The 25358-nt window shown below is 53.9% G+C and overlaps 11 protein-coding genes across 11 annotated transcripts; 4 read left to right on the top strand and 7 right to left on the bottom strand.

The window, feature by feature from the left end:
- Positions 1-127: 127 nt before the first annotated feature.
- erg12 (mevalonate kinase) lies at positions 128-1756 on the bottom strand (the record flags this gene model as incomplete). The annotated part of the gene is made up of 1 exon (XM_024843474.1): positions 128-1756. One exon carries the CDS (start codon positions 1754-1756, stop codon positions 128-130), a length of 1629 nt encoding a protein of 542 aa, XP_024709804.1.
- Positions 1757-2601: 845 nt separating this feature from the next.
- On the bottom strand, positions 2602-2954 carry P170DRAFT_469962 (uncharacterized protein; the record flags this gene model as incomplete). Its single annotated transcript, XM_024852690.1, has 2 exons — positions 2602-2652; positions 2712-2954. The coding sequence occupies 2 exons, from the start codon at positions 2952-2954 to the stop codon at positions 2602-2604; spliced, it is 294 nt and encodes a 97-aa protein (XP_024709803.1).
- A 689-nt stretch (positions 2955-3643) lies between these two features.
- On the bottom strand, positions 3644-7927 carry P170DRAFT_460623 (putative cation chloride cotransporter). The gene is made up of 4 exons (XM_024851951.1): positions 7188-7927; positions 6534-7125; positions 6317-6482; positions 3644-6257 (listed from the first exon to the last, which is right to left on the bottom strand). Exons 1-4 carry the CDS (start codon positions 7714-7716, stop codon positions 3768-3770), a joined length of 3777 nt encoding a protein of 1258 aa, XP_024709802.1. The 5' UTR covers positions 7717-7927; the 3' UTR covers positions 3644-3767.
- A 150-nt stretch (positions 7928-8077) lies between these two features.
- P170DRAFT_398055 (putative amino acid transporter) lies at positions 8078-10982 on the top strand. The gene is made up of 2 exons (XM_024846206.1): positions 8078-10359; positions 10427-10982. The coding sequence occupies exons 1-2, from the start codon at positions 8299-8301 to the stop codon at positions 10598-10600; spliced, it is 2235 nt and encodes a 744-aa protein (XP_024709801.1). The 5' UTR covers positions 8078-8298; the 3' UTR covers positions 10601-10982.
- Positions 10983-11517: 535 nt separating this feature from the next.
- On the bottom strand, positions 11518-12428 carry P170DRAFT_398053 (pyruvate transporter MPC1; the record flags this gene model as incomplete). The annotated part of the gene is made up of 4 exons (XM_024846205.1): positions 12312-12428; positions 12001-12073; positions 11683-11841; positions 11518-11593 (listed from the first exon to the last, which is right to left on the bottom strand). The coding sequence occupies exons 1-4, from the start codon at positions 12382-12384 to the stop codon at positions 11518-11520; spliced, it is 381 nt and encodes a 126-aa protein (XP_024709800.1). The 5' UTR covers positions 12385-12428.
- Positions 12429-12593: 165 nt separating this feature from the next.
- On the bottom strand, positions 12594-14075 carry P170DRAFT_432148 (small nuclear ribonucleoprotein-associated protein). Its single transcript, XM_024848198.1, has 6 exons — positions 13902-14075; positions 13814-13822; positions 13686-13757; positions 13144-13561; positions 13027-13071; positions 12594-12970 (listed from the first exon to the last, which is right to left on the bottom strand). The coding sequence occupies exons 1-6, from the start codon at positions 13926-13928 to the stop codon at positions 12888-12890; spliced, it is 654 nt and encodes a 217-aa protein (XP_024709799.1). The 5' UTR covers positions 13929-14075; the 3' UTR covers positions 12594-12887.
- A 274-nt stretch (positions 14076-14349) lies between these two features.
- Positions 14350-15348, top strand: P170DRAFT_483080 (60S ribosomal protein uL5; the record flags this gene model as incomplete). Its single annotated transcript, XM_024853891.1, has 3 exons — positions 14350-14503; positions 14616-14865; positions 14927-15348. 3 exons carry the CDS (start codon positions 14350-14352, stop codon positions 15051-15053), a joined length of 531 nt encoding a protein of 176 aa, XP_024709798.1. The 3' UTR covers positions 15054-15348.
- Positions 15349-15788: 440 nt separating this feature from the next.
- Positions 15789-16655, bottom strand: P170DRAFT_432145 (uncharacterized protein). Its single transcript, XM_024848197.1, has 2 exons — positions 16265-16655; positions 15789-16177 (listed from the first exon to the last, which is right to left on the bottom strand). The coding sequence occupies exons 1-2, from the start codon at positions 16421-16423 to the stop codon at positions 15959-15961; spliced, it is 378 nt and encodes a 125-aa protein (XP_024709797.1). The 5' UTR covers positions 16424-16655; the 3' UTR covers positions 15789-15958.
- A 962-nt stretch (positions 16656-17617) lies between these two features.
- P170DRAFT_346269 (putative carboxylesterase) lies at positions 17618-19436 on the top strand (the record flags this gene model as incomplete). The annotated part of the gene is made up of 4 exons (XM_024843555.1): positions 17618-17948; positions 18017-18040; positions 18104-18382; positions 18448-19436. The coding sequence occupies 4 exons, from the start codon at positions 17618-17620 to the stop codon at positions 19434-19436; spliced, it is 1623 nt and encodes a 540-aa protein (XP_024709796.1).
- A 346-nt stretch (positions 19437-19782) lies between these two features.
- Positions 19783-23421, bottom strand: P170DRAFT_469954 (pyruvate carboxylase; the record flags this gene model as incomplete). The annotated part of the gene is made up of 2 exons (XM_024852689.1): positions 19783-19890; positions 19948-23421. The coding sequence occupies 2 exons, from the start codon at positions 23419-23421 to the stop codon at positions 19783-19785; spliced, it is 3582 nt and encodes a 1193-aa protein (XP_024709795.1).
- Positions 23422-23963: 542 nt separating this feature from the next.
- P170DRAFT_20052 (uncharacterized protein) lies at positions 23964-24512 on the top strand. The gene has a single exon (XM_024842759.1). It carries the CDS (start codon positions 24053-24055, stop codon positions 24353-24355), a length of 303 nt encoding a protein of 100 aa, XP_024709794.1. The 5' UTR covers positions 23964-24052; the 3' UTR covers positions 24356-24512.
- Positions 24513-25358: the final 846 nt, after the last annotated feature.

The raw sequence follows: 25358 nt of genomic DNA, 5'->3' as shown, positions 1-25358 counted from the left end.
GAATCCCAGTAAGGTCGTAAGGGGCGAGAGAAAAGGACGAAAATTGGCGTGCGCAGATGCAGGACCACGAGTTGGTTGGCGATAATGCGAATGAAGGAAGGCGAGATCAATCGGTACAGTCCGCTGCTCAGTGCATGGCGCGTCTCCAGAACTTCCAACCATCTCGCTTTTCCTGCGTTCCCACGCCCACGAGCTGTTCGATGCCTTCCGGGCCGTCTGCCATTTCGAACTTCTGCTGATCAATCTCCTCGCCGCCTTCTTCGTCGGTTCCATTGCGAAGCACTGCAGGCCACAAAACACCCACGCCACCCCCTCCCAGTGTGGTTTCGTATTTCACGAACCCTTCGGTGGAGAGTCTGCCCTCAAGATCTCGAACGGCGTTCTCGTCGGCATCCGGACGCAGGAGTGTAATCGCGCATCCCCCACCACCCGCACCGGTCAACTTCGTCCAGCCAATGTCGGCGAAGTCGACCAATTCACGAATTCGTTCCAGCCTCGGGTGAGAGACCCCAAGCGAGACAAGGAACCCATGGTTGACACGAATCAGCGTTCCCAGGTGCTCGAGCGTCTCTTTGGAAACCCCCTTTGAATCGCAGCCGCGGATGAGCTCTTCCGCTGAGGCGGTGACCTTATCGATCGCATCCAGGATAGAATCCGTCACCAAGGGGTGTTCCTTCTTCAATTTTCCGACCTTGGCGACTTCGGTTGCCGTGGAACGTGCTTGTCGCGTATCCACCAGGAGTAGAGGCAATTCGGGGAAGTTGGGGACCGAGAAAACGGAGGGGGGCTTTGAGTAATCCTCGCGTCTGAAGATCACGGCCTTGCCACCTGCGGAAACCGTGTTGTCCACGCCACTGGGGTTCCCGTGGGTACATAACTCTCCCACAAACGCCCAGCGGTTGATCCGCTCGATCTGAGTTTCCGCCTCGTCGGGGGGTTGATCCGGATGAGGTCCGGCCAGAGTCCGGATTTGGAGAAGCAGCGCAGCACTTATGCAGACACAAACACTTGCGCTGCTACCCAAACCAGCGCCGATGGGGATCGTGGACCGAAGGGTGTAGATGGCCCCTGGATGCTGTGGGGACCCCAAGGAGCAGAAAAGGTACAGGAAGGCCAGAGCAGAGCGTCGGTGTACTTTGCGCTGCTCCTCCGGAAGATTTGGGGAGACGTCATCAACATGGGGCTGGATCGCGTCGAGCAGTTCGTTGTCTAGGGAAGTGACCAAGTCGTAGTAGTACTTCTTTTTGGAGGGATGGTGGAAGACGTCCCATGGCAGGTCATCGATGTTCCAGGTATGGTCCAGGCCCGTGTCTCTGAAATTCAAGGTAATTGTGCGCTGCGACTTGGAGAGGGTTGTGACGAGGAGGTAAGATCGGAGGGAGATGGCAGCGGCCATGGCGGCCTTGCCGTGCACGACGGCATGCTCACCAAAGACGATGACTTTGCCCGGCGCGGACACCATGAAGGGGGGCGCCATGGGCGACGAAGTTTTCCTAGCCATGTTCTTCTCGGAGGTCGAGTGCACGCCGTTGGCGACGGGTTTGGAGGGAGAACTGCTGGAGGAGGTTGTGGTGGTGCAGGTGGATAAGGTCACGGAGGCAGCGTCGGAGCTGTCTAGGCTGTCATCGCTGGCGGAGGAGGTTTTAGAACGGGCCGGAAGAGATTGCTGGGATACGGGAGGGACGATTGTGGCACGCTGACTACCCTTGCTGGCCTTGACGCTGCCGTTCTTTCGGCGTCCACGGCCGTTGTGCATGGCGGCCTGGGACCGCGACCAGGAAGTAAGGGGGAGACGAGGGAAAGGGAGGGGGTAAGATGACGTGGAGGTTGTGGTCAGGATTCTCGTGCTCAGTGCAGGAGTCTGACAGGGAGCATGACGCGCGCCGTAAGAGGCTGAGATCGGAGGATAAAGGAGGAAAAGAAAGGCAAGATCAAGAGAGCGAAACGAAGGCGATTCAATTCTTTGGGGAAGTCGCCGTCTCGTTACGCCCTGCTGCTTGGGGTGGCCTTAGGCTGCCGCCGCCCTCTGGCTAACGCTCGTATCGTCACGTACCGTACGGGGGCGCAGCACTGTCACTGTGGGCCAATCATGGACCTGGCATTGCGGATGAGTCATCCACATTTAATTTCGATCGCACTAAAGCTGGCAAATCAGCAGGCCGGGATTAGTGGGATTCCGCCGGAACGCCTCTGGTTGGCTGCAGCAGAATCCCCATTGTCTGTATTCCCAATACCACAATACCTGGTAATTTGCATAAACACCTGCCCCTTGGGGATGCTGCACCTTTCCTCTTTGGGATTTCCTATACTTCGGGTTTTCTTTTTTCTCTCTTTCTGACTCTCCGACTTCCTTGCACTCACTCTTACGTCGCAGTGGAATTGTCTTTCATGATGACGTTACTCTCTATCTCCACAGACAATACACCTCTGCAAGCACATCATGTCATTCAGCTAATTTACTGCCTAGCCTAGGTAGTGATACCTAGTATCCACTTATAAATCAAACGTCAAGAACTGTCAATCAATTTGCTCATTCCATCAATCTCGCATCGCCCACAGGCCATGGGGGCCCTCGGTCCTGAACCCGGCGTCATCGGGGAACTAAAACAGAGACGCCTGCATCTCCCACTGCCTATCAGGCTGTTCGGGGTCCTGCTTCCAAATAAGTATACTCAGTCATACGTATGCATCTAAAAGACTCCAATCCTTACAGGGGAACCGATAGCACTCACAGGGTCACCATAGTCCCAGTCACGGTCAGTACAGCAGTAGCCACGGCAGCATTGACGATCGGGATGGCATCGTCTGCCTCGCTCGCGGTAGAAGCGATAGCCTCGATCGCAGCGGCGGCAGTCGTCGCGGCGTCCGTACCGCTGAATGGAGTAGCACTCCTGGCCGGCCACCAGCGGGATGATGGCAGAGCTTGCGAGAAGGAAAATGGTGCTGAGCTGCATGGTGGTTGCTTTTCCTCGTTGGGTTTGGGTAATGCTTTCAAGAAGATGTTTGGGGAAGTATTGTGAATCTTGGGTGATGATTTGGAGGTTTGCCGGCCCCAAAGTGCATGCTTATATAGGCAGTAGATCTGGGTCAACATGGAAGTCCTTTGTAAAGTCCGTAGAATATATGAAGTAGCCGAGCAGAGCGTCCATCGCCCGATGTTGCACGATACCCTCATGGGTCGGAAGAATATTGAGCTACGTAGCCCTTCACTGGGCAGGCTCGCACGATGAAAATGCCTTGGTTCAACAGCCCCGAACTCAGGAAGAGCCCAACAAGCGTGTCAGCTCTCTACTGGCTAAATTTGCTGAAGACTGCGGTGATACAGCTGCCGAAATGTGGGGAGATTCCTATGCTATAGTCCTTGTTGACATTCAACAACGGTTTTAACCTTATCCTGAGCCTTCTATACAAGCCCTAATTGGAGCGGAGGTGCTGAGTCGCCTCCGAATAGCACATCATATGATTGCCCAATAAAGTTCTTTGCGTGATACGTTGAATATCATCCTTGTGCGGCTTTGGGAGCGAAGTTAAACTGGACGGTTCCAGGATGCCCCGAGAAACATAGTAGAACTGCCAGGTTAACGGATTCCCAAGCTGAGAGCATGCCGTAGGTATGTTTTCGTACAGAGGAGACAGACGAAGACGAAATTCGTTTCCTTATTTCCTTGGTGCTATCTACAGCAATAAACATGCGCGTATGATTTATACAAGAATTGCAAAATATGCCCGCCCTTGGTATACATCGATATCTAAAGGTCATAACGTCGTCAGAGGTTCATCGTCACAGTCATGCTGTTGCTATGAACCAATAAGCAAGGCGGAAGTCCCTGCCAGAGAACCTCCAGATCACTCAAGTACGACTCACTCGTCGCCTCACTTTGCGCGGTACCCTCGAATGGAGCCGGAAGTGTCGTGAAGATCACAGCCGTATCGCTACTGTGCTGAGCCATTAACTCGTTCAGAATGAGATGCTGGGCGCGGCTGGGCAGGTCATTGAACGACAACGGGATGGACGCCTGTCGAGGATATCCCGATGCCGCCTGCTGGTTGGACGTTCCGGAGGAAGAACGACGCGTATATATCGACTCCATCCTGTTAGCACCCCGCGGCGGGGATGAACTGGGTGCGAACATTATGGACGGGCCCGCGTTTTCGTCCGTATTGACTCGGGCCTCGGGGATGGGCGCCGAGCTAAATCGATTGCTAGAGGGAGAGCGAGTCACCGAGGGTCGGGCAGGTTTGGTTTGACTTTTGGCCGGGTCTTCGTCTTCGCCAGGAGCGACGATAGATGGAATTCTCGGTCGATCATCGTCTCCGCCAGATGGTTCTTTGGGCATCTTCTTGCGGGATTTATGGGACGAACCTGGTCCAGACCCAGGCTCCACGCTGTCGTCGTCACTGAAGTCTTTGGTGATATTCTCCCCCTCCTCGTCACTGTGATAAGGCTCAAACTCGCTCTCATCACTATCACTTGTAGACGATTCTGATTTGTCGTAATCCACGAAAGCGTCGAGCAATCGGTGCGTTTGCATGCCTAGGCTGACGCCCCCAAACCCTCGGAAGCTGGAAATCGAGCGCCGTCGTCTCGTGGACTGAACAAACTTCCTTAACCCACCAACTAGTTGGTTTGGATGCTTCTGGTGATTGTCAAGGCTGGAGGCACCATGCCAGCTGGTGACCCGCTCCAGAGGATTGACCGAAGTATATTCGCTTGGGGACTCTGTCGTGGTCCTGCGTGCTGCCTGAATGTCCTGCCACCATTCCTCATCCTTCATCGTCGTGTGAACCCTTTCTTGCCAGTCTTCGGTCTCGGGAGAAGAGTCGCCATTCACTATGATTCGATACGCCTTGACATCGCCACATGCGAGCCAAAAGACCATAACTTCGGCTTCAATCCTTAGCTTCTCGAGAAGTGCTTCAACTCTGCCACGCTCATCATCCACGTCAGTCTCGTACTCCACAAAAACCGCCACCCGTAACCCATAGGTTTTCTTCCACGACGGTACGGTGTTGAGGATGCACCCTAGTTGAAGTATCAGGGTATATGTATCAAAGTTGGTAGTCAGCACATTTTTCTTGCTTTCGCTATCAGCACCAAGCTCTGCCGACATTTGGATTGGCCAAAGATCGATGTATTTCTTCGTGTGTTGACCTTGTGGACCAGGCAACTCCAAATTCTCGAACCCTTTCGCCACGGCCACGTTGATGCGCAGTTTAAAGAGAAGATCTTCCAGGATCGTCACATAGCTTTGGCATTCTATCGATGACTCTTGAGACTCGTGCTCAGAAACTTCCGAGATTCTGTCACGGGAGCTACGCCGGCCATTCGAATCTTTCCTGTGGCCAGAAGGCTGTAGAGTCTCGGCCAAGGATTGACCCCGGCGAAACTGATCGATAACGACGATGTTTGGCCGCATGCCACCAAGACCAGAATTCAGGACCACATTGCGGATGCCCCATTCAGGAGAAGGAGATATCGCAATGTTGACGAAGGCTTTTACTTTGGAGCTTTCCACAAACTTCGTCCAAGTACTCTGCTGCCGGCGAGCTTCAGGGACCGCAGATGAAAAGTCATCGGTAACTAGAACATGACCTAGCACAAACAACGCTCCCTTCTTAAGAGAGTTACAGAATGAGACCATTTTGAACTGATCATCTAGGCTGGTCACGAAAAGAAGGATCTGAGGTCTCCAAAATTTGACGTGCTCTTGACGAAGCCGAAGCAAGTATTTGCGCACTTGATGATAAATCAAACTTTGACTGACGTCGCCCCAAGGCTTTGGCGGGGAGGTATAGTGAATCAGCAGGAACAGTAGGAACAGGATCGCAACGCAACCTGTCGCATATACACCATCGACAAAGAACATGCTGGCTCCGCACACGAGTGCGCCAGTTGCCGCCGTCTGCCATTTGAAGTAATGGAAAGATGGCCGAAAATTGGGTGCAGATCCGATTTTGAGCAGAAAACAGGCGAGGTTCATGACCAAAAAGGTCATGAGATATGTCATGGTAACGAATGATGCAATGCGATTGATGTCGAAGAGCATTGTGAGCTGGGCCACTGCAAAAGTCACGATAATCGCATAGACCGGCTCATCGTTTTTCTTCGTTCCTTTGCCAAAGACACTTAAGCCGGGAAGCAGACTATCCCGCGCGATGGCCTGGAGAAGCTTTGCAGAGCCGATGACTCCCATCAGAGACGAGAAGAAAGATGTGGCAAATTCTCCTAGAAGAATAACGACACCCGAGAGATTGGTCTAGTACTTGAGAATCAGCATTTGGGTCTAATTAGCTGCGCGGATCCACAGAAACTCACGGCTTGGACAATGTTGGTATTCTTATAGAACGAGTCCCTTGTTACTGAGGCAGCCATTGCAAGGATCACAATGGTATAAGTAATGAATGTCAAAGCTAACCCCGAGAGCGTCCCTTTAGGGATTGACTTGCTGGGGTTCTTCAAGTCACCGGACATGCTTGCACCACTGTATGCTTATCAGCTTCTTTGTCCGCAGTTTAAGCGATAGAGGGCTTACGCAAATATCCCGCCAGTCGCTGGGAATAGGATCCCAAAAAGATCCTGAAAGTTTTCTTTTCCTTTGAGCTGACTTCCAGCAGCACCTTTAGTGAGCCTCGGTTTGAGGTTCTCCAAGAGCGTCTGCAGCCGGATACCGGTGAAATTCACTCCGAGTTTCGGGATGTTAAACGGTTTCATAAACAACGCAGAGACAGGGATGCTGAAAGTAGCCACGAGTAAAATGATGAATAATCCGTTGCTCGCCCTAGAGAAGATCGAACTACCAGCCAAGCAAATCCCAGTGCATAGCACCAGGACTATGGTTCCCCAGAGGTACTGCCACCAGAATCCTTCTTCGAGAAAATTAGCCCAGGTGCCAGACTTCGACCCGAAATTTTGGGTGAAGCAGTCTATAAGACCAACAGCGTTCATTCCTGTGTTCAACACATAACCCAGGTAGAACACTATTCCGATAGAGCCGCCGAACTCTGGTCCCAGTGATCGAGATATCAGGTAGTATGCGCCACCTCCCTTAACAGTTCCATTGGTCGCAATAGCCGAAAGAGACATTGTAGTTACCAGATTAATGGTATAGGAAGCAACGAGCAAACCTAGAGGGCATCGTCAGTTTTTCAGTCTTATTGCAATACGGAAGAGAAACAAGGCAAATCACCTAGCATGCCCAATACACCAGCTTGTCCCAGGATAAACCCGAACCGCAGGAACATAAGAATACTCAAGACATTCAGGGTGGTCGGGACGAAAACCCCAGAGAACGTTCCGAGCTTCTCATCGCTATCGGATGCGCGGTGTTTTTGATCCTCTTTTTCCTTCGGGTTGGTGCTTGAGTCGCGGAGTGGCCCTGCAGGCATTGGGACACCAGGACGCGTTCTTTCCGGTGGCGCATCTTGCCCTTCTTCATCTCTATCCTTTTTCCCCCATTGCGAGAGGCCACTGAGGAAATCGAAGGGCAGGGAGTGGCGTTGGCGCTCAGATGAGCGAGTCGATACATTCAATGGCTCGTAGGGACGAAATGAAAGCGCAGCTCTCAGGTTGGGGAACTTGCTTGTCTCCTCGGGCGAGGCGCAAGGCGAGTCGCTGGGGGCCAGTCTGGAAACATCTTCTTCGGCGGTTCGCGTGGAGAAGTTTGGCCTCCTCCGAGACAAAGACTCCGAGCCGCTTTCGTTCCGCCCGCTAGGCATCGAATATAGGTTGCAGGTGGTGGGTGTTGCAACGAGCAGCAGAGAACAAGGCCAGCGGCGGTGTAAGTAGCATAAACAATTAACCCCGTTGACAGGGGTGAAAAGACCGTGGATACTCGCACGAAGCCAAGGCTGCAGTGGATCTGGGCCAGCGATCAACCACTCGATTAAACTACCGTCAGGATCCGGTCCCAAGGACAGCGTCGAGCGGATGATCGAAGGACGGCGGAGGGTCGTCGCGTTGATTTGCTTGGGCCGCCGTCCATGACATAATGGCTGCAAACAGTGCAAACCCCACCGCCGGTCCAGTGACTCTCCGCCTATACCAGCCTTCGTCTTGTCCGGCTGAGACTCGCGGTGGGCGATTGTTGTCTACGTCCCAGCATCGACCCGCTCTCTGCCTTCGGTCTTCCTGGCTCTATCATTCCCGACCTGGTGCACCTTACCATCCATTGTCAGCACCTACCTCCTCTCGATCGTCCGACACCCCTCCAAAGAAGGGTTCGAAGGCACGCGAGCAGGCGGACCTTCCAAGTAGATCCCCAGACTTATCTCTCTCAGTGTACCCAAATTGCGGTCAAGATGGCATCTCCCGGTATACCAGACAATGGGGAGGGCTCATCGGCCCAGCAGGATCAGTCAACGCCTATATCCACCAGCGCGATGCGGACCGGCTCACCTGGTCCAGAGGCTAGACAGGCTTCGATCGCACGCCTGGCTTCCCCCGTCCCCTCCATGTCGAATTCCTATTCATCTCGACCGACGCCAGTGCCGATCAACGCTCCTGTGCCCAATAACGAGCACGACTATCGGAAAGTTGACAACGCGTCCTCGCTACCCGGTCCCGGCCAGTCCATGATCGCATCGGCTCTTCAAGATAGCCTCGGACGCTCGCCCCCCAGACTTGGAACCCCACCGAGACGCATCGCATCTCCTGCCTTGCAGCAGCCACAGCCAATCAGATCCAATTATGGCTCGTTTGACAATAAGGCTGGCTCAGAGTATTCGGCAGGACCGTATGAGGATCCCGAGGTTATCAAGAGGCATTTGGTGAACCCGCAAAATACCGTCGAGAACCGCGATATCCATTCTTCCGGGGACGCCGCCAGTAATGCGGACGATGAATTCTCTAGTCTGCAGCTCCAGGGAGGTGACATTACACGGCAGGTTTACCGATGGGCGGAGGATGCGGATACGAGCCATCCTGCGAAGAGACACCTTCGAAGCAAGAGTTTCAGTCTTCACCGTCCCGCACCCGAGACCGAGACGATGGATATCAACAGTATCCGAGTTCCAGGTGGGTTCCGACGAGACTATATTCGGCGAGCAGCGGGTCCTCTGCCTGGGGACGGTGAGAGTCCGGGACCGCAGGCGACCGCCGCTCAGCCTCAGCTTCCAACCACCAGTTTTCTGGAATTCCTTACTCTTTACGGCCACTTCGCAGGCGAAGAGCTGGAAGAGGACGATGAAGTCTTGGGGCCTGACGAGTACTTTTCATCGGACACTTGGGATGAAGAAATCAGAGAGCCTGGAGAGGACTCCGCCCTTCTTCGTCCAGAAACCCCTGGCAGAAGGAAGCGAAAGCCGCGCGGAGGAACTGGAAATAATACCAGGACAGGAGCAGCCCTTCTCTTGTTGAAATCATTCGTTGGAACAGGAGTCCTATTCTTACCGAGAGCATTCCTCAACGGTGGTATGCTCTTCAGTAGTATGGTCTTGCTCGGGGTCTCTCTGCTTAGCTTTTACGCATTCATTCTTTTGGTGAATACGCGATTGAAGGTTGATGGATCATTTGGTGATATTGGTGGCGCACTGTATGGAAAGAACATGCGGCGCATTATCCTTGGCTCCATCGTGCTCAGTCAACTAGGATTTGTATCCGCGTACATTGTGTTCACGGCTGAAAATCTGCAAGCATTTGTACTGGCTGTTAGCAAGTGCAAGTCCTTCATTGACATCAAGTTCATGGTCTTGATGCAATTGGTTATATTCCTGCCCCTTTCGTTGGTTCGCGATATTAGCAAGCTTGGTTTCACGGCATTGATTGCGGACGTCTTCATCTTGCTGGGGCTGATTTATCTTTACTACTACGATATCTTCACGATCTCAGCCCAGGGCGGCATTTCAGATATCATTTCATTCAACCCTTCCACCTGGACGCTCTTCATAGGAACTGCCATCTTCACCTACGAGGGCATCGGACTTATCATCCCCATCCAAGAATCCATGAAGCACCCTCAGCAGTTTCAGGGAGTCCTTGCCGGTGTCATGGTTATCATTACGATCATCTTTCTTTCCGCAGGTGCGCTCAGCTATGCGGCATACGGATCCGCAACGAAGACCGTGGTTATTCTCAACCTTCCTCAGGACGACAAATTCGTAAATGCCGTTCAATTCCTCTATTCTCTGGCGATTCTGCTGAGCACCCCACTGCAACTGTTCCCGGCCATTCGAATCATGGAAAACGAACTGTTCACGCGCAGTGGCAAATACAACCCTAAGATCAAATGGGAAAAGAATTGCTTCCGGTTCTTCCTGGTGATGATTTGCTCCTTTGTCGCCTGGGGTGGAGCCGACGACCTGGACAAATTCGTTTCTCTGGTCGGCAGCTTTGCCTGCGTTCCTTTGATTTACGTGTACCCGGTAGGTCATCGCTTTATTGATTTCCCCTTGCCATGATTATCAGACATCGCTAACTAGGAGTTACTAGCCTCTTCTGCACCTCAAAGCCTGTGCTCGTTCGAGGCGTCAGCAGATCGCCGACATTGCCCTTTCCTGCTTTGGTGTAGTCTCTTGTATCTATACTACTGCTCTAACGATGTCCAATTGGGTGAATGGAGGAGAAGTCAAGCCCCCGGGATACTGCGACTCGGAGTCCGGCTAAACTTGTCCTTCCTGATCTCCGATTTCAAATGATGTGCCCGACATTTTTAGTGCCCTGACACTGGTCGCTTTTGGAATACGCGTCCTCTATTATGTGAATGACTGATGCTATGCTGCAACGTTCATCTGCCAAAGCGAAGCCAGTATGTGAACCCTTCCTTCTTTTTTTCTGTCTTTTTTCATCTTTCTTGTTGGTTCTTATTTCTTTCGTTTCGTTTCTTGTTGTGTTATCGATAGACGCTGTATACAAATTGGTCAACGCTTGTCCTTGGATTTCTTTCGTCTTATAGTATTGTTCTTGGATATTACTTCTTCCTCTTCTTCAAATCGTATTGCTACTATTATTATTATTTTTATGTTAGCTAAGAGAAGACTAATATCAGAATTATTAAAAAAATTACATTGTCTGCTATTCAATTATATTAATCCCAATCGCTGATTTCGTCTTCCAAACGTTTCTGTGAAGAGCCGAGGCCAAACTAGCTACCAGTATATATATCAGAAGCAAGATCTCATAGTAAAACCGAACCATTCAAAGATTTAACAGCGTTGAAGATATCCGAGAATACAGGTACGTATTTGAATCTCCGCATATATAATTTGTTCGACTGTATATAGCCTTGCTATTTGCGGAATGCACTACGAAAACACCCTTAAGCAGGTGGGTGTTGAGCAACGAAGCCTAAAACTAGTTCCACCAAGACAACATCTTCTTCTAATTCCTTACACCTAAAGGTCTAGATATTGCGCAGGAAAAAATTGGCCATTTCGAAATATTCGTATTGTCTAGAATCTACAGCTGAATATATAAGAATGGCAAACCTCCCAGTTACACAGCCCCGCCATAAAATGCAAAGGAAGAAAGAAAGACAAAAAGACAGCAGGCAAGCAAACAGCAACCCCTCAGAGGAGAAGAGTTTATGCGCCAGCCTCGGTGGCATCCTTGCCCTTAGCGGCAGCCTGAGCGGCGAGCTTGGCCTCGTGGCCACCCCAGCTAATGACGAGGACATGATGTTAGCGTTGTGTTTTTGGGAAGCCTCCGATGGAAATGGTTTTTCACAGGCGGGGATCGAATGGACATACTGCCAGTAGTTCATATAACGGTAGCCTTGCGTCAGCTGGGCACCAAGGTTTGTGGTGTGGCAGGCGAAGAGGAGGTAGTTGGCGGGGGTGACGGCGAGAGCGTAGCGCATGAAGGTACCGGCGTAAATGATCAGGGCACCGGTCATCTGTCCAGAGATGCTGTTGGGATGGGGAAGGTATTGTCAGCCATTGTTTATTGATCTCTCGCCACTTCAACACTTCTATTTCCTCGGGAGCTATATTTTGTCTTCCGGGCGGGCCATGAACCGAGAGGGGATCCGAGAAATATAGAGATAGGAACTCGAAAAGTGAACGTACATTTCAGGGTCCTTCTGCGTGTCCATCACAGCCGCAATGGGGATACCGAAGTTGGAGGCAGGGCCCCAGAAATCTGCACGATGATCATGTCAGCTCCCTGGATCCGTGAACATTTTGACCATGAGACCTTGATCGCTAGGATGCCGTGTTGCTTGCTTTGAAAACGTTTCATCCATGCGACCCGTTATTCAATGGCGTCATCCGGTGCCAGGCTTGGCCCATAAGTAGATGTCCCATCGCAAGCCCTTTACTGCCGGCCGATCTCGGTGACGAGCATAAGGAGGGAGAAAGATCGCTGAAGGGGTACGCACGCGTTGAGCAGAAGTAATCCAGAACCTTGTTGGAACGGATCTTCGCGTTGATTGCCTTAACCACAGCAGCCATTTTGACGGAGAGGAAATTGTCTGGGGGAGGAGGGTAGAGAGAGATGGAGAGAGTCAGAAACACGGAGGCCGTTTTGCTATCACCGACTGCGGAGTTGCCCGGAGATGTCACGTGCCCCGCCAGGATTCCCTGCCGGCACGAAGACTACGAAGATACTGCGAAGAAGCTACACAACCCGCCCCCAGACAAGAACATACATACGTATTAGGATTTCACTAATCGAATAAATGCGTGCAGCATAATCTAGCATTACACCTGTCGTCCTCGACTTCTCTTCGGGGCTCGACCAGTTTCTTTTCTTGGCATTTCCCTGCATCCGCACACGCCGCAACGCCTTTGCCTGATTCAATTCGGGATGCTGTGCTGGACCTATTCCGCGATCAGGCGTATGTAGTAGATAGGATAGGTTTTTCATTTGGGTTCCGATTCTTTGTATGCCGCCATACTACACCCATGGCCGGAACTTGGTAAAGCAATCATGCCGGGTCGGCCAATCGATCAAATCACCGTCCTCCAAATCCTGGCGGGGGGAAACCCCGTCCCTGACCGGGAGGCTGGAATCCTGGGGGAGGTTGGAAAGCGCCCGCTAGATTTGTACAGATCAGCAAGCATATTACAGCATTCAATGAGACGGAGACTTACGAGGGCCGCCCTGAGGCGCAAATCCCGGAGGCGGAGCAAATCCGGCTGTGTCTCACGCGTTAGCATTCCCACAACTTTACGAGACGACTCGTCATGGGTTGGAAAGTTTCGACTTACGAGGTCCTCCTGGGGGTCCACCACGACCACCGAAGCCCGGAGGCGCACCTGGGAAGCCACCCGGGGGGAATCCGGGGAAACCACCGGGCGGAGGAGGCCCTCCAACGCCAGCAGCCGGGCCACCAAGGCCAACGGGCAGACCACGTCCAGCGGGTTTGCTAATTCCAGGGCCGGCAGCAAGAGTGGCGGCGGCGGCGGCAGCGCCGGGGCCGCTTGTTCCAAGTCGCGTAGAAGGATCGGCGGGGGGCGGTCCATCAACGGAGCAAGAGACGACATGGGTACCGCGAACAATCGTCAGACCAAGGGTTCGCTTTTCTTCCGATTCCACCAAAGGAGTAGTCGAGGGGGCAGCAGCAGGCTTGGACTTCCGTTTAACGCGTCGGAATTCTTCTGTATCGGCAAGGACGAGGTTCATGTGCTGAAAGTGGCGCCTAAATGTTAGCGACGCGACCCCGAGGATACAAAGAGATAGGAGTAAAAGCATGGGGGAAAGGGAGAGGAGGCGATGAGGAAAGCCATCCGTATGGCTAGATCTGATTTACCTTATCAAATGCGAGCATCTGGCCCGTCATCTGTCGGCCATCGTTCAGAGTCACCCTCATCCGATAGTTGATCTGCGAGACATTAGACTTCCGGAAGCGCATAAAGACAACGTGCGGTCGCAACTTACGAGGTTTTGCTAGAGAGAAAGACCAGTTAGCGCATGATATCTCAAGGGCCGAATGCAAGAGTGCATTGGGTCGGAGAACAAAACTTACCATCTTGCCTTGCTTGTTGGCCGCCATGGTGGCTGAGAAGGAGCGCACGAATGCGACAACCAGATAGGATACCAAAGAATAGATGTGAGATGAGGTAGAAGAGAGACTTCTACTGAATCTGCACGATGCGCCCGTGGGGAAAGCTGAGGTCGGGAGCTCCTCAGAGAGTCGCGGACTTCGCTGAAGCTGCGGGCAACGTGACCCAGACGCGGCTCTGCGGTTTAGCGCCAGCCGACGGCGCCAAGACGCTAAGGGCTCTCGCTTCCCTTTCCCAACCCACACATTCTCTTTTACACTCTTTCTGATCCCTCGAATCTTCCATTCAACGAGTCGACCAGTTCACGCCAAAGTAGTCGCCATGGTATGTTGCTGCCCTGCCTCACCACACCAGTTCTCGCCATAGTTTCAAATCCACCGGGGAACTTTTGATTCTAACGTTATCCTCGCCATGCAGTCGGACGGAAAGGACAAGAGCGCAAACCCCATGCGCGAGCTGCGCATCCAGAAGCTCGTGCTCAACATCAGTGTCGGAGAGTCTGGTGATAGACTCACCCGTGCTGCTAAGGTGCTTGAGCAGCTGAGCGGTCAGACTCCGGTCTACAGTAAGGACCCCCAAACTCGACTGGAATTTTTTTTTTCTCTGCGATAAGAAAAAAATTCAATACTCGGTATGGAACTATGTGGCTGATGGGAGAATTTTTTCGTGATATATAGGCAAGGCCCGTTACACCGTCCGTACCTTCGGTATCCGTCGTAACGAAAAGATTGCTGTCCACGTCACCGTCCGTGGCCCCAAGGCTGAGGAGATCCTCGAGCGTGGCCTCAAGGTCAAGGAGTACGAGCTCCGCAAGCGCAACTTCTCCGAGACCGGCAACTTCGGCTTCGGTATCAGCGAGCACATCGATCTTGGTATCAAGTACGACCCCGGCATTGGTATCTACGGCATGGACTTCTACTGCTGCATGTGAGTGCACCCCCGGGACTGGTGGCGAGAATTGTGTGGGGAGACTGACAATTTTTCAAAGGACTCGCCCCGGTGAGCGTGTTGCCAAGCGTCGCCGCTGCAAGGCCCGCATTGGTACCCAGCACCGCATCAACCAGAACGAGACCATCAAGTGGTTCAAGAACCGCTTCGACGGTATCGTCCGGTAAATGCGCTTTTTTTCATTGACGGGGTTGTCAAATGGGGGAAAGCCTTCGGCTTGTGATTACGATGAATCGATTAAAAACGGCAGACCGGCGTTCTGCTTCGAAAATGCTCTCTACCACGACATGAGGAATAGGCGTGTTAGATATCAAATTATCAAATTTCCACAATGCATCCACTTTTCACAATGAAGGCTTCACAAAGGGTGATGATTTCCGCATAACCATTGATGAAAAGTTTGACATGATGCTCCCCATGCAACTTCCCTTACCCGGTGTTGCATGGGATTTTTTTCTGGCCGTTGCTGCTCGTCTTCTGAGATTCAGATGCACGACTGCGTTCCTCGTTCGTCCTGGGGACGTTGCTCTCAAACAGCATGTCGCCACGGAGTGGACTTTGATCCCCATGGCTACCAGGATGGTACGGATATCGATCCGGCGCCTGGCTTTCGGTCTGGTGTGTTCTCTTGAAAACTGAGCCCGCTGTCTGACGGACGAGTCACTGATGGGGCTTCGTAGTTGTAGCTTCTGATAAACGACTTGCGTCTGTATCTTGTAGCATTGATGCTTATCAGTGAGTGATGAGCTCGGGTGAGCCTGAGGATCAAATCACGGGGTTCCTCATTTTTCTCTTGTGGCCCGATGGAGAGACTTCCATGTTTGCCATCACCCCTCGACCTACGGAGAAACCATGCGACCGTCATGTTTCGTTGCACTTGCTTCTGATTTATTTCAGAATGTCAAATTCTCTGGTTACTTTCATCCAATGCCTATGTGATAACAAAAAACGCAGCAAAGCAAATACATCAAAGTGATGGAAACATAATGTCTGTCCCACATGCGACCGACGAACCTTTGTCCAGCATACCTATTCCCTGCCTTGAACGATACTATCAAACTACGAATTCGGTTTAATTGCCACGCGTATATCCATCCCACCATTTCGAGAAAAAGCCGCCCTGCTGGGACTGTTCATGGTAGCTTGCCCGACGAGCTGAATCGGTCGAGTTCCGCTTCTGACTTGTCAGACTCTCAAAAAGAGTCGACGGTCCGTGGCCGCTGGATCTTCTTCTCTCCGGAGCCACGGGCGGACTGTTGTTATTCGCAGAAGTCGCGGAAGACGCGGAGTCCTGCATGGCGTTGAGGCCTCGTGGTTAGCACTCACTACCTTTACCCCGGAGATATGATCGACAGAGATGGAGACTATGCAGACATACACGTCTGTCATCCATGGCATTGACAGCCTCGGTCATAGAAGGTCGTCGGCCCTGATAGGCCTGTGCAGCACCACCTCTTACCCAGACATTATGATGCTCGTGGCGATCGCCAATGGAACCGTGCCAGTGGCGGGGAGATTCGGGTTGTTGGTTACTCATTGCGGATGAAGCACAAGTGGTTTGGCGATGATGCTTGGCAAATATGTCAGCAGCTCTCCTCGAGAGTGAGCCCAAACAGCGCGGGAGGTGTGGGAAAAATGAATGTTTTCAACACAGGATGGAGACAGAAAAAGCTGGCTCAGTCGACAATGATGACGACGGTTATTTGCCCACCGAAGCATCCAGACGTCATCGCGCTGGATTACACGCCGTAAGGGAGGGCGGAATGTTACTTACTGGTTTTCCAAGCAAAGCAATCTGTTTGGCTATTCTGATCGGAGGATTAAGGCTACGGATCTCTCCAGGCGCCCGCTACATTTATAAGCTCCAGACCGGCGGCGAGAGGGGGTGGCAGCCACTACGTCGTGAAACAATGGAAGGAATCAATGCATCATCCTGGCAAACTCTTATTGATGCATCTTGGTCGCGAGGGGGGCGAGCGACGGCGATCCAATAATGGCTGTTGAATCAGCCGGACTGGAACCTCGACCATGGTCGCCTCGATGAATCATGCACTCTGGGCCAGCCATCATCCATGGCACCAGTCAAAGAAGTCCGATGGTGGCAGCTGACGTCAAATGCGTTGCCAAATGCGGGGAGACGCACTGGAGGGATTTCGATCTGCAGATGACAGAGTTAGTAATGCGTGCTGCCTGGGACTTCCAGTGTGTACTGCTCATTCCCGACTCTGGATCTTCCTTACAAGTAGTCTTCCCTCTGGGCTGCTGTTGTTCTCGTCGTCTCTTCTTAGGGCTGCTGCCTGCTGACTCAGCAGTCATAATGTCGGCCTCAGGCACGGCTTCGCGGCACAGATCTGACGCCGAGCCAGGAACGTGACTGGCTTTCGGGCTTGCTACGTCTCATCTTTGCGCTTCCTGTCTTCTTCTCCTCATCCAAGCTCCTCTTCTCCGCGCCGTTTGCCGACCTGCTTACTTGCGCGGCTTGGAGATTCGTCGAATTCCGCTGCCACCCCCACCCGGACGCTAATCAGCTCGGCTATCCCCCTTATCGGTGCCATGCTGGCCTAGAAGTGTCATTGCGCGGAAACAAGCCCGATGTTGCAACAGCTATATAGAGCACCCCAGTTCTCATTGCAAGACTTGGTGTCCTCCAACGACTCGTCTCTAACATCCTCTTCGGTCTATACTTGACTACCAATCAATTGACCCCGAACCTGCCGTTTACAACGTGGACATGGAAACTCACCCACACCCGTGCTTGAAGTCCCTCTCCCAACGGGGTTATATTCAAGGTGTTACACTCTGCGAGAAATCAACCGATCACCCCCTCTGCCATTACTTCGGGGGTCTCCGATATGCCCTCCCTCCCCTGCAGCGATGGCGCAATGCTCGGAAGCTACCGTCGACATACACCTATGGCACCAAAGACCACCCGTGCCCTTGTACAGGGCCCGCAGGCGTCTGTCCCCAGCCCACCTTTCTGAATCTCTCGAAAGAGGTTGGTTGGTCTGAAGACTGCTTTCAGTGCAATGTCTGGGTCCCAACTGGAGAGCCTCCAAAAGAGGGTACGTCGTTCTATGAACCTTTCGTTCTAGGCGTGAACTACGTGGCTAATGGATGTTCGTCGGAATAGGATGGCCGGTTCTTTTCTTCATCCGTATGTTTATCAATCACCCTTTCCCAGTCAAAGGTGTTTGGAACGCAACTAACTCCCTAACAGATGGAGGGTTCCTTCAGTTTGGAACTCCAAACACCTTCTCGGCGGCCGGCCTGCTGGGTGAGGGAGCTTTGAACGCCATCATCGTTATGCCTGCCTATCGTCTGGGCGTGTTCGGCTTTCTCTATTCATCCGAGCTGGAGAATGACGCCACCTCTGTGGGCGAGGCGGTTGGAAATCAGGGCTTCTGGGACCAACGTCTGGCTCTGGAATGGACCAAGGACAATATTTCCCTGTTTGGGGGAAACCCTTCCTTGATTACCATCGCCGGATACTCGGCCGGTAAGGTTTTCAATTGCCACCCCCCATTCGAGATCGTTCTAGCTCCCTAACGGCCTGGATCCTAGGCGCATACTCGGCATTCTATCAGCTAGCCTACGACGTCCAGCTCCCAGAGGACCAGGCCCTCGTGAACCAAGCCTGCATCTGGTCGAACGGACCGGCCACCCAGCCCAAGAATCCCGCCGCGGCACAGATGCAATTCAACCAGCTCCTCTCCGCCCTGGACATCCCCGCGGGCCTCCCCTGGGCGGACAAGATTGCCCGGCTCCGCGCCGTCGCCAGCCCAGACCTCCTCTCCGCCGCCGTCAGCGTCGACTTCAACCAATTCCGCCCGACCACGGACTCCGCCTTCATCCCCTCCACCCTCTTCCAGTCCTTCGACGACGGCTCCTTCGGCCGCCGCGTCGCCGCCCGCAACATCCGCATCATGCTCGGCGAATGTCGCGACGAGCGCTTCCTCTACGCCACCTGGCTGCCACCACCCGAGAACACCCTCGCCTCGCTCCGCAAGCGCCTGCTGGCCGACTACCCGCGCCCCGTCGTCGACACCCTCCTCCCCCTCTACTACCCGGGCGGCAACCTCCCCGCGGACTGCCAGGACTGGAACCGCGACGCCTTCGGCCGCATCTACGCCGACATGCAGGTCCACAAGATGCAGCGCGGGCTCGTGCACTCCCTGGCGCTGGGCGGCGCCGCCCACCTCCTCTATCGCTACCGCATCGAATACCGCCTCAAGTGCGTCGACAAGTCCATCCCGCCTGCCTGGGGCGTCACACACGCCACCGACCAGTACATCTGGTTCTGGGGTAACGGGGAGGTCATCGAGCCGCGCGAGAAGCTCATCGTTCGGAAGGCGCTGATCGATCCATGGATCGACTTCGTGCACGGCAAACCCGACATTGACTGGGGCACCACGAGCCCGAGGGAGATACGCACCTTGAAGCCAGATGGCTCGGTCCAGATCTGGCAGGATGGGCTCTGGGACGAGGCGATGCGTGTCTGGAAGGCACTGCGCGAGGTCGGGGAGCCGGAGGAGACCGTGGCTAAACTATGATGATGCTGTTTGGGGATTTTCAGAGCCCAGATCATCATCATCTGTACATACAATGCATGCGTCATGCATTGAGATACTTCCTCGGGCTGGGTAGATCGACAAGTCCCATGCCCCCCGTACATAGAAATAACATGAACCCGTCAACAGACACAATTGATTGCGCTATAGATAGAAAACCATCGAGTGCATGGTTTTACATCGACAATATAATAATAGAAATAATATCCTTGGCCTAACCCAAACAAAAATAATACCAGAAAACAAAAAACGCTCTAGAACACATAAATTCGTTCATCCAAAATTTTTTCCACCGCGGTACTCGTGGAATATATGTTTTTGGTTCTTTTTATGCCTTGTTGATCTTGCAGACAAGATCCTGGCCATCGACGGAGTCGCCTTCCTTGACCCCCAAGTTGGCGACTTTACCGCTGTGTGGAGCAGAGATAACCATTTCCTAAGGATCCTAGTTAGCATGAAATTTCCCGAAAAATTAGACTCAGAGGTAACATACCATCTTCATGGCGCTCAATACGGCAATAGGGTCGCCCTTCTTGACCTCCAGGCCGTCGTGGACCCGGATCTCAACCACCACACCACTCATAGGAGCGCCGACCTGGCTGCTGTCGCCAATATCGGCCTTGGGTCGGGCGGTGTTGTCCACGGATGCCTTGTTGTCATCCACGCTGACCTGACGGACTTCACCGTTGACCTCGTAGAAGACCTCACGCTGACCAGTCTGCTCCGACAAGGGACCGATGGCCAGCAACTTGAGGATCAGCACCTTACCCTTCTCCAGCTCGACGTGGAACTCCTCGCCGATCTCAGGCTTGGCCAGGAAGTACCGCGTGGGAAGCACGGACAGATCTCCGAACTTCTGGACGAATTTCTTGTAGTCTTCGAAGACCTTGGGGTACATGGCATAACTGGCAACGTCGTACTCGGTGGCAGCACCGAACTTCTCGCGGATCTGGTTCTTCATGGCAGCCAGATCGAAGGGCTCCAGGTACAGACCGGGGCGCTTCTCGAGCTTGCGACGGTTGCGCAGAGCGCGCGAGCGCAGGGGCTCAGGGAACCCGCCGAAGGGCTGGCCCATGAGACCCTCGAGGAACTCAAGGACGGAGCCGGGGAAATCCAACTCCCCGGCGCGGTCCACCACGTCCTGCTCGGACAACTTGTTGGAGACCATGAACTGAGCCAGGTCACCAACCACCTTCGAAGTAGGGGTCACCTTAACGATGTCGCCCAACAGGTCATTCGCGGCCTCGTAGGCCTTCTTCGTCTCAGCCCACTGCTGGCCCAGCCCAAGCTGGCTGGCTTGGAAGATGAGGTTGGTCAGCTGACCACCGGGGATCTCGTGCTCGTAGACCTCCGGATCGGGACCGGTCAGTCCAGCTTCGAAGGGCGAGTACAGCAAGCGCAGCTGTGCCCAGTACGTGTCGATGGCCCGAACTTGGGCCGAGTTTAGACCGGGATCGTTGTCGGTGCCCTCGAGAGAGGCGAGGATAGCACCGATGCTGGGCTGGGAGGTCATACCGGACAAGCTGTCGGTCGCCGCATCCACAGCATCGGCACCGGCCTGGGCGCAAGCAATCATCGATGCCACACCAGTTCCAGCAGAGTCGTGGGTGTGGACGTGGATGGGGAGGTCGGGGTAGCGCTCACGGATTCCGCCCACCAGCAGACGAGCAGCCTGGGGCTTCAGGACACCGGCCATATCCTTGATTCCGAGCACGTGGGGCTTGAGGGCCACAATCTTGTCGACCAAAGCCAGGTAGTATTCAAGGTTGTACTTCTTGTGGGGGTTCAGCATGTCACCGCTGTAGCAAACGGTCGCTTCAACAACACCCTCGGCGGCGTGGACAGCCTTGATACCAACCTCAAGCTGGTCCACATCGTTCAAAGCGTCAAAGACACGGAAGATGTCCACACCGCATTTCTTGGCCTGCTTACAGAAGTGATAGATGGCATTGTCGGGGAGGGACGAGTAAGCCACACCGTTGGCACCACGGAGCAGCATCTGGAAGGGGATGTTAGGAACAGCCTTACGCATCTTGCGAAGGCGGTCCCAGGGGTCCTCGTAAAGGAATCGCATGGCGACATCGAAGGTAGCACCACCCCAGCATTCCAAACTATAGGCGTTGGAGAAAGCATGGCTGGTTTCGTGGGCAATGTTCAGCAGGTCGATCGTGCGCACACGGGTCGCCAACAACGACTGGTGGGCATCACGCCAGGTGGTGTCCATGATCAAACAGCCCTTGTTAGCACGCACCGCGCGGGCCCAGGCGGTAGGACCCTCCTGGTCGAGAATCTGCTTCCACCCCTTGGTGCAGGGAGACGACACATCGAGGGGCTTGCCCTGCGCATCAAAGAGCTTGGGCTTGATGATGTCGCCCTTGAGCTTGGGCTCACCGATCTGGCCCTTGATGCTGCTGCCGTTGACGGCAACATCTCCCAGGTATGCGAGCAGCTTCTGAGCACGGTTCTGGCTGCCGACGAGGGCAAAGAGCTCGGGGGTGTCGTCGATGAAAGTGGTCCAGCAGTTGCCATCGACGAAGGTGGGGTGACTCAGCAATGAGGTCAGGAAGGGAATGTTGGTCTTCACGCCACGGATACGGAACTCGACCAGGGCACGCACGACCTTGCGTCGAGCAATCTCATAGGTGGAGCCGCGGCAAGTGCACTTGACCAGCATGGAGTCATAGTGGGGGGTGATAATAGCGCCGGCAAAGCCGTTTCCACCGTCCAATCGCACACCGTTACCACCGGCGGAGCGGTACACCTCGATCTTGCCGGTGTCGGGGGAGAAGCCCTTTGAGGGATCTTCCGTGGTGATACGACACTGGATCGCAAACCCACGAATGGAGATGCGATCCTGGGTCAGACCCAGCTGCTCGAGAGTGGCGCCCGCGGCAATCTGGATCTGCGCCGCGACGATGTCGATGCCCGTAATTTCCTCGGTGATGGTATGCTCGACCTGGATACGAGGGTTGATTTCAATGAAGTAGTGGCGGTTTTCTTGGTCCACCAAGAACTCGGCAGTACCGGCGTTGCGGTAGTTCACAGACTTGGCGAGCGTCACGGCATCCGCCAGAATCTTGTCGCGCACGTCAGGGGGCAGGTCCTTGGCCGGCGCAACCTCGACCACCTTCTGGTGTCGACGCTGGACGGAGCAGTCACGCTCAAAGAGGTGGACGACGTTGCCATGGTTATCACCCAGAAGCTGGACTTCAATGTGCTTGGGCTTGTCGAGGAATCGTTCGACGAAGACGGTGCCGTTACCGAAGGCGGAGCGGGCCTCGGAGGTGGCCCGCTCAAAGGAGTCCCGCAATGACGCCTGGTCGCGGACAACACGCATACCACGGCCACCACCACCAAAGGCCGCCTTGATGATAATGGGAAAGCCGTACGTATCAGTGAAGGCCTTGACCTCCTCGTAGTGCTCAACGGGTCCCTCCGTACCTGGGACCACGGGCACATTGCACTTGATCGCCAGTCGACGAGCGGAGACCTTGTCACCCAAGCTGTCAATGGTGGTGGCAGTGGGGCCAACGAAGACCATGCCGGCCTGCTCGACCTTGCGGGCAAAGTCGGCATTCTCAGACAAGAAACCGTAACCCGGATGGATCAGGTGCACGCCATGCTCCAGAGCAATCTTGATGATCTCGTCGCCGGCCAGATAGGAACCGACGGGAGTATACTGACCGCGCTGGCCAATCATGTAGGCCTCGTCGGCCTTCTGACGATGCATGGAGAGACGATCCTCATAGGAGAAGACGGCGACGGTCTGCAAAGACAATTCGTGTGCCGTTCGGAAGATACGGATGGGGATTTCACCTCGGTTGGCCACGAGGATCTTCTGGAACTGCATGATGGCAGAGTTGGCGCGAAGACGGTGGTGCACCGTATCGCGGAGGTGTTCCTTGTGGTCATCGATGAACTCGGTGTCATCGACAGCCTCCTCGGGCTGGCGAAGAGAAGAAGCCATTGTGAGAGGAGGGAGAGGAAGAGGAGGGGGAGGAGGGGGAGGGGAAAGATGGCGGGGAAGGAAGAGGAAGAAGAGAGAGGAAAGTTCACAGATGTTCTGGAAGAATTGAAGGGCTGTCCCGAGGAGATATATTTAAAACAGTTAGCCGTGGAAAACCAATGGCATCAGACGGAAATCATGAGTCACCTTAGGAAGAACCCGCCGGGCAGACCGGGGGGAAGAAAAAAGCCCGGTTTCGGAACGGGAATGAAGGAAGAACGCGGGGAGAGGAGGGGAGACGATCAACCGAGTGGGGATCGGTTGATGAGTGAAAGGGAGCTAGTAGGGATGGGAGGGAGAGGAGTTGAGTTGGGGATGAAGATGGTGATGAAGAGGAGAGATGGTGAAGTAGAAGAAAAGATGGAAGAAGACGAAGACGACGAGAGCTGTAGAAATAGAAGGAGGTGGAAGTAGACGACCGGAGAGGAGAGGAGACGAGGGGAGCCTTGGGGCCTTGGGGGGCGGCCTCAGGATGGCCAGGAGCACATGACCCCGAAGACCCCATCGAGATCCAACTTTCCTGTTCCTCTTGCGTTGTTCACGCCATCCGTCGTCTATCGACTCCCGGTCGACATAGTCCTGCCATCTGCTGATGGTCCCCATACGAGGGTCTCTCCAGCTCACCGGCACACCGGTCAGCTCCAAGTGGGATGTCTGCCCATGGAATGTCCCACTCTTTGCTCTTCAGGTTTTAATTAACCTTGGCTATTACCCCAGCGCTCCGTTGGTCCGAATCATCTGGTTGGCTATCGCGTCTGATAATGACTGTTTTTCTTATTCGATCGTATTGATTTTATTTCATTTTATTTTATTTTGTGGTTCTGGCCTGCCAGAATCCTGTACAGTTCCCGGCCTTTCTCTGATCCAGCTCGACAGATCGGCTAAACGCCCGTAGTGCCACTACGACATCATAGTTCCTGGGAACCAACCTCTTACCCCCGGAGATCCACTCTCTCCCTCGAGATCCAGACCATGACAGTCCGATTCTCATAATCAAATAGCCGACTTCCCTATCGGGTGGTTCAGCGTCCATTTTCTTGCTACCTCGGGTGCTCGGGTTAATTTCCTCCTCCCTACCATCACGATTGATCTGGAAGCCTGCTCGGCCCTGCGTCACCGAGTCTAAACGAAACGCTCGGGCCAAGCAGGAGCTCTCTGCACCGAAGATAGGCGACAGGTGGGAATCGCGACGAATTGGTTGGTCGGGCGATGATGATCGACATCGGGGATGCGTCCATTGGCTTTTCCCTCTTTTCCCTTATTTATTTTTTTCTGGACGCCCCGATCCCACGGTGGGAAACACGACAGGGAGGACCTCGAGGGCCAGGAGAACAGGGAAAACCGAGCGGGAAAACAGACAGACAAGACCGCAGGGAGTCTTGGCCCCAAACGGATCGACGCCATTCAACCCACCCCCGGAGAACGCTTTCCGTTAGGGCCAGACGTTATTGATTCCTCGAAATGAACCTCGGTCAAATCTGAATCCACCCGCTGTTCTCGTGACGCCAGATCCGGCGGGCACTCGTCAATCCTTTCACGTCAGAGTTTGCCAATCTGCGCATGAAAATCCGACAAGACGGGACGAGACTTTCTGCTTCTCCGTCTGCAGCTTGGCGGGCATTTCGTTGCCTAAATATCACACCGGGGATCCAGTCTTTCGTCTTCGGCATTCTGGCTGAGCTGATTCTGCATCCCCCCCCTTGCTCGCTTCCTGCATCGGTGTGCATCATTTTGATCGATCCATCCAATCCATCTCCCGGAGATCGATACCTCCGTCTGTCCGTGGCCCCGGGGTAGTCAATCCGGTCGCATTCACGCCCCAATCTCTTCCTCATTTAGAAAATCACCCTCATCTACAGGGGGAAGGCCTGCTTACCCAGGCCTAGATCTCGAGTATC

The sequence above is a fragment of the Aspergillus steynii genome (assembly GCF_002849105.1).
Source record: "Aspergillus steynii IBT 23096 chromosome Unknown P170scaffold_1, whole genome shotgun sequence".
Lineage (NCBI taxonomy): Eukaryota > Fungi > Ascomycota > Eurotiomycetes > Eurotiales > Aspergillaceae > Aspergillus > Aspergillus steynii.
Note: the sequence above shows the minus strand (reverse complement) of the source record. Positions and strands in the feature narration are given on the sequence as shown.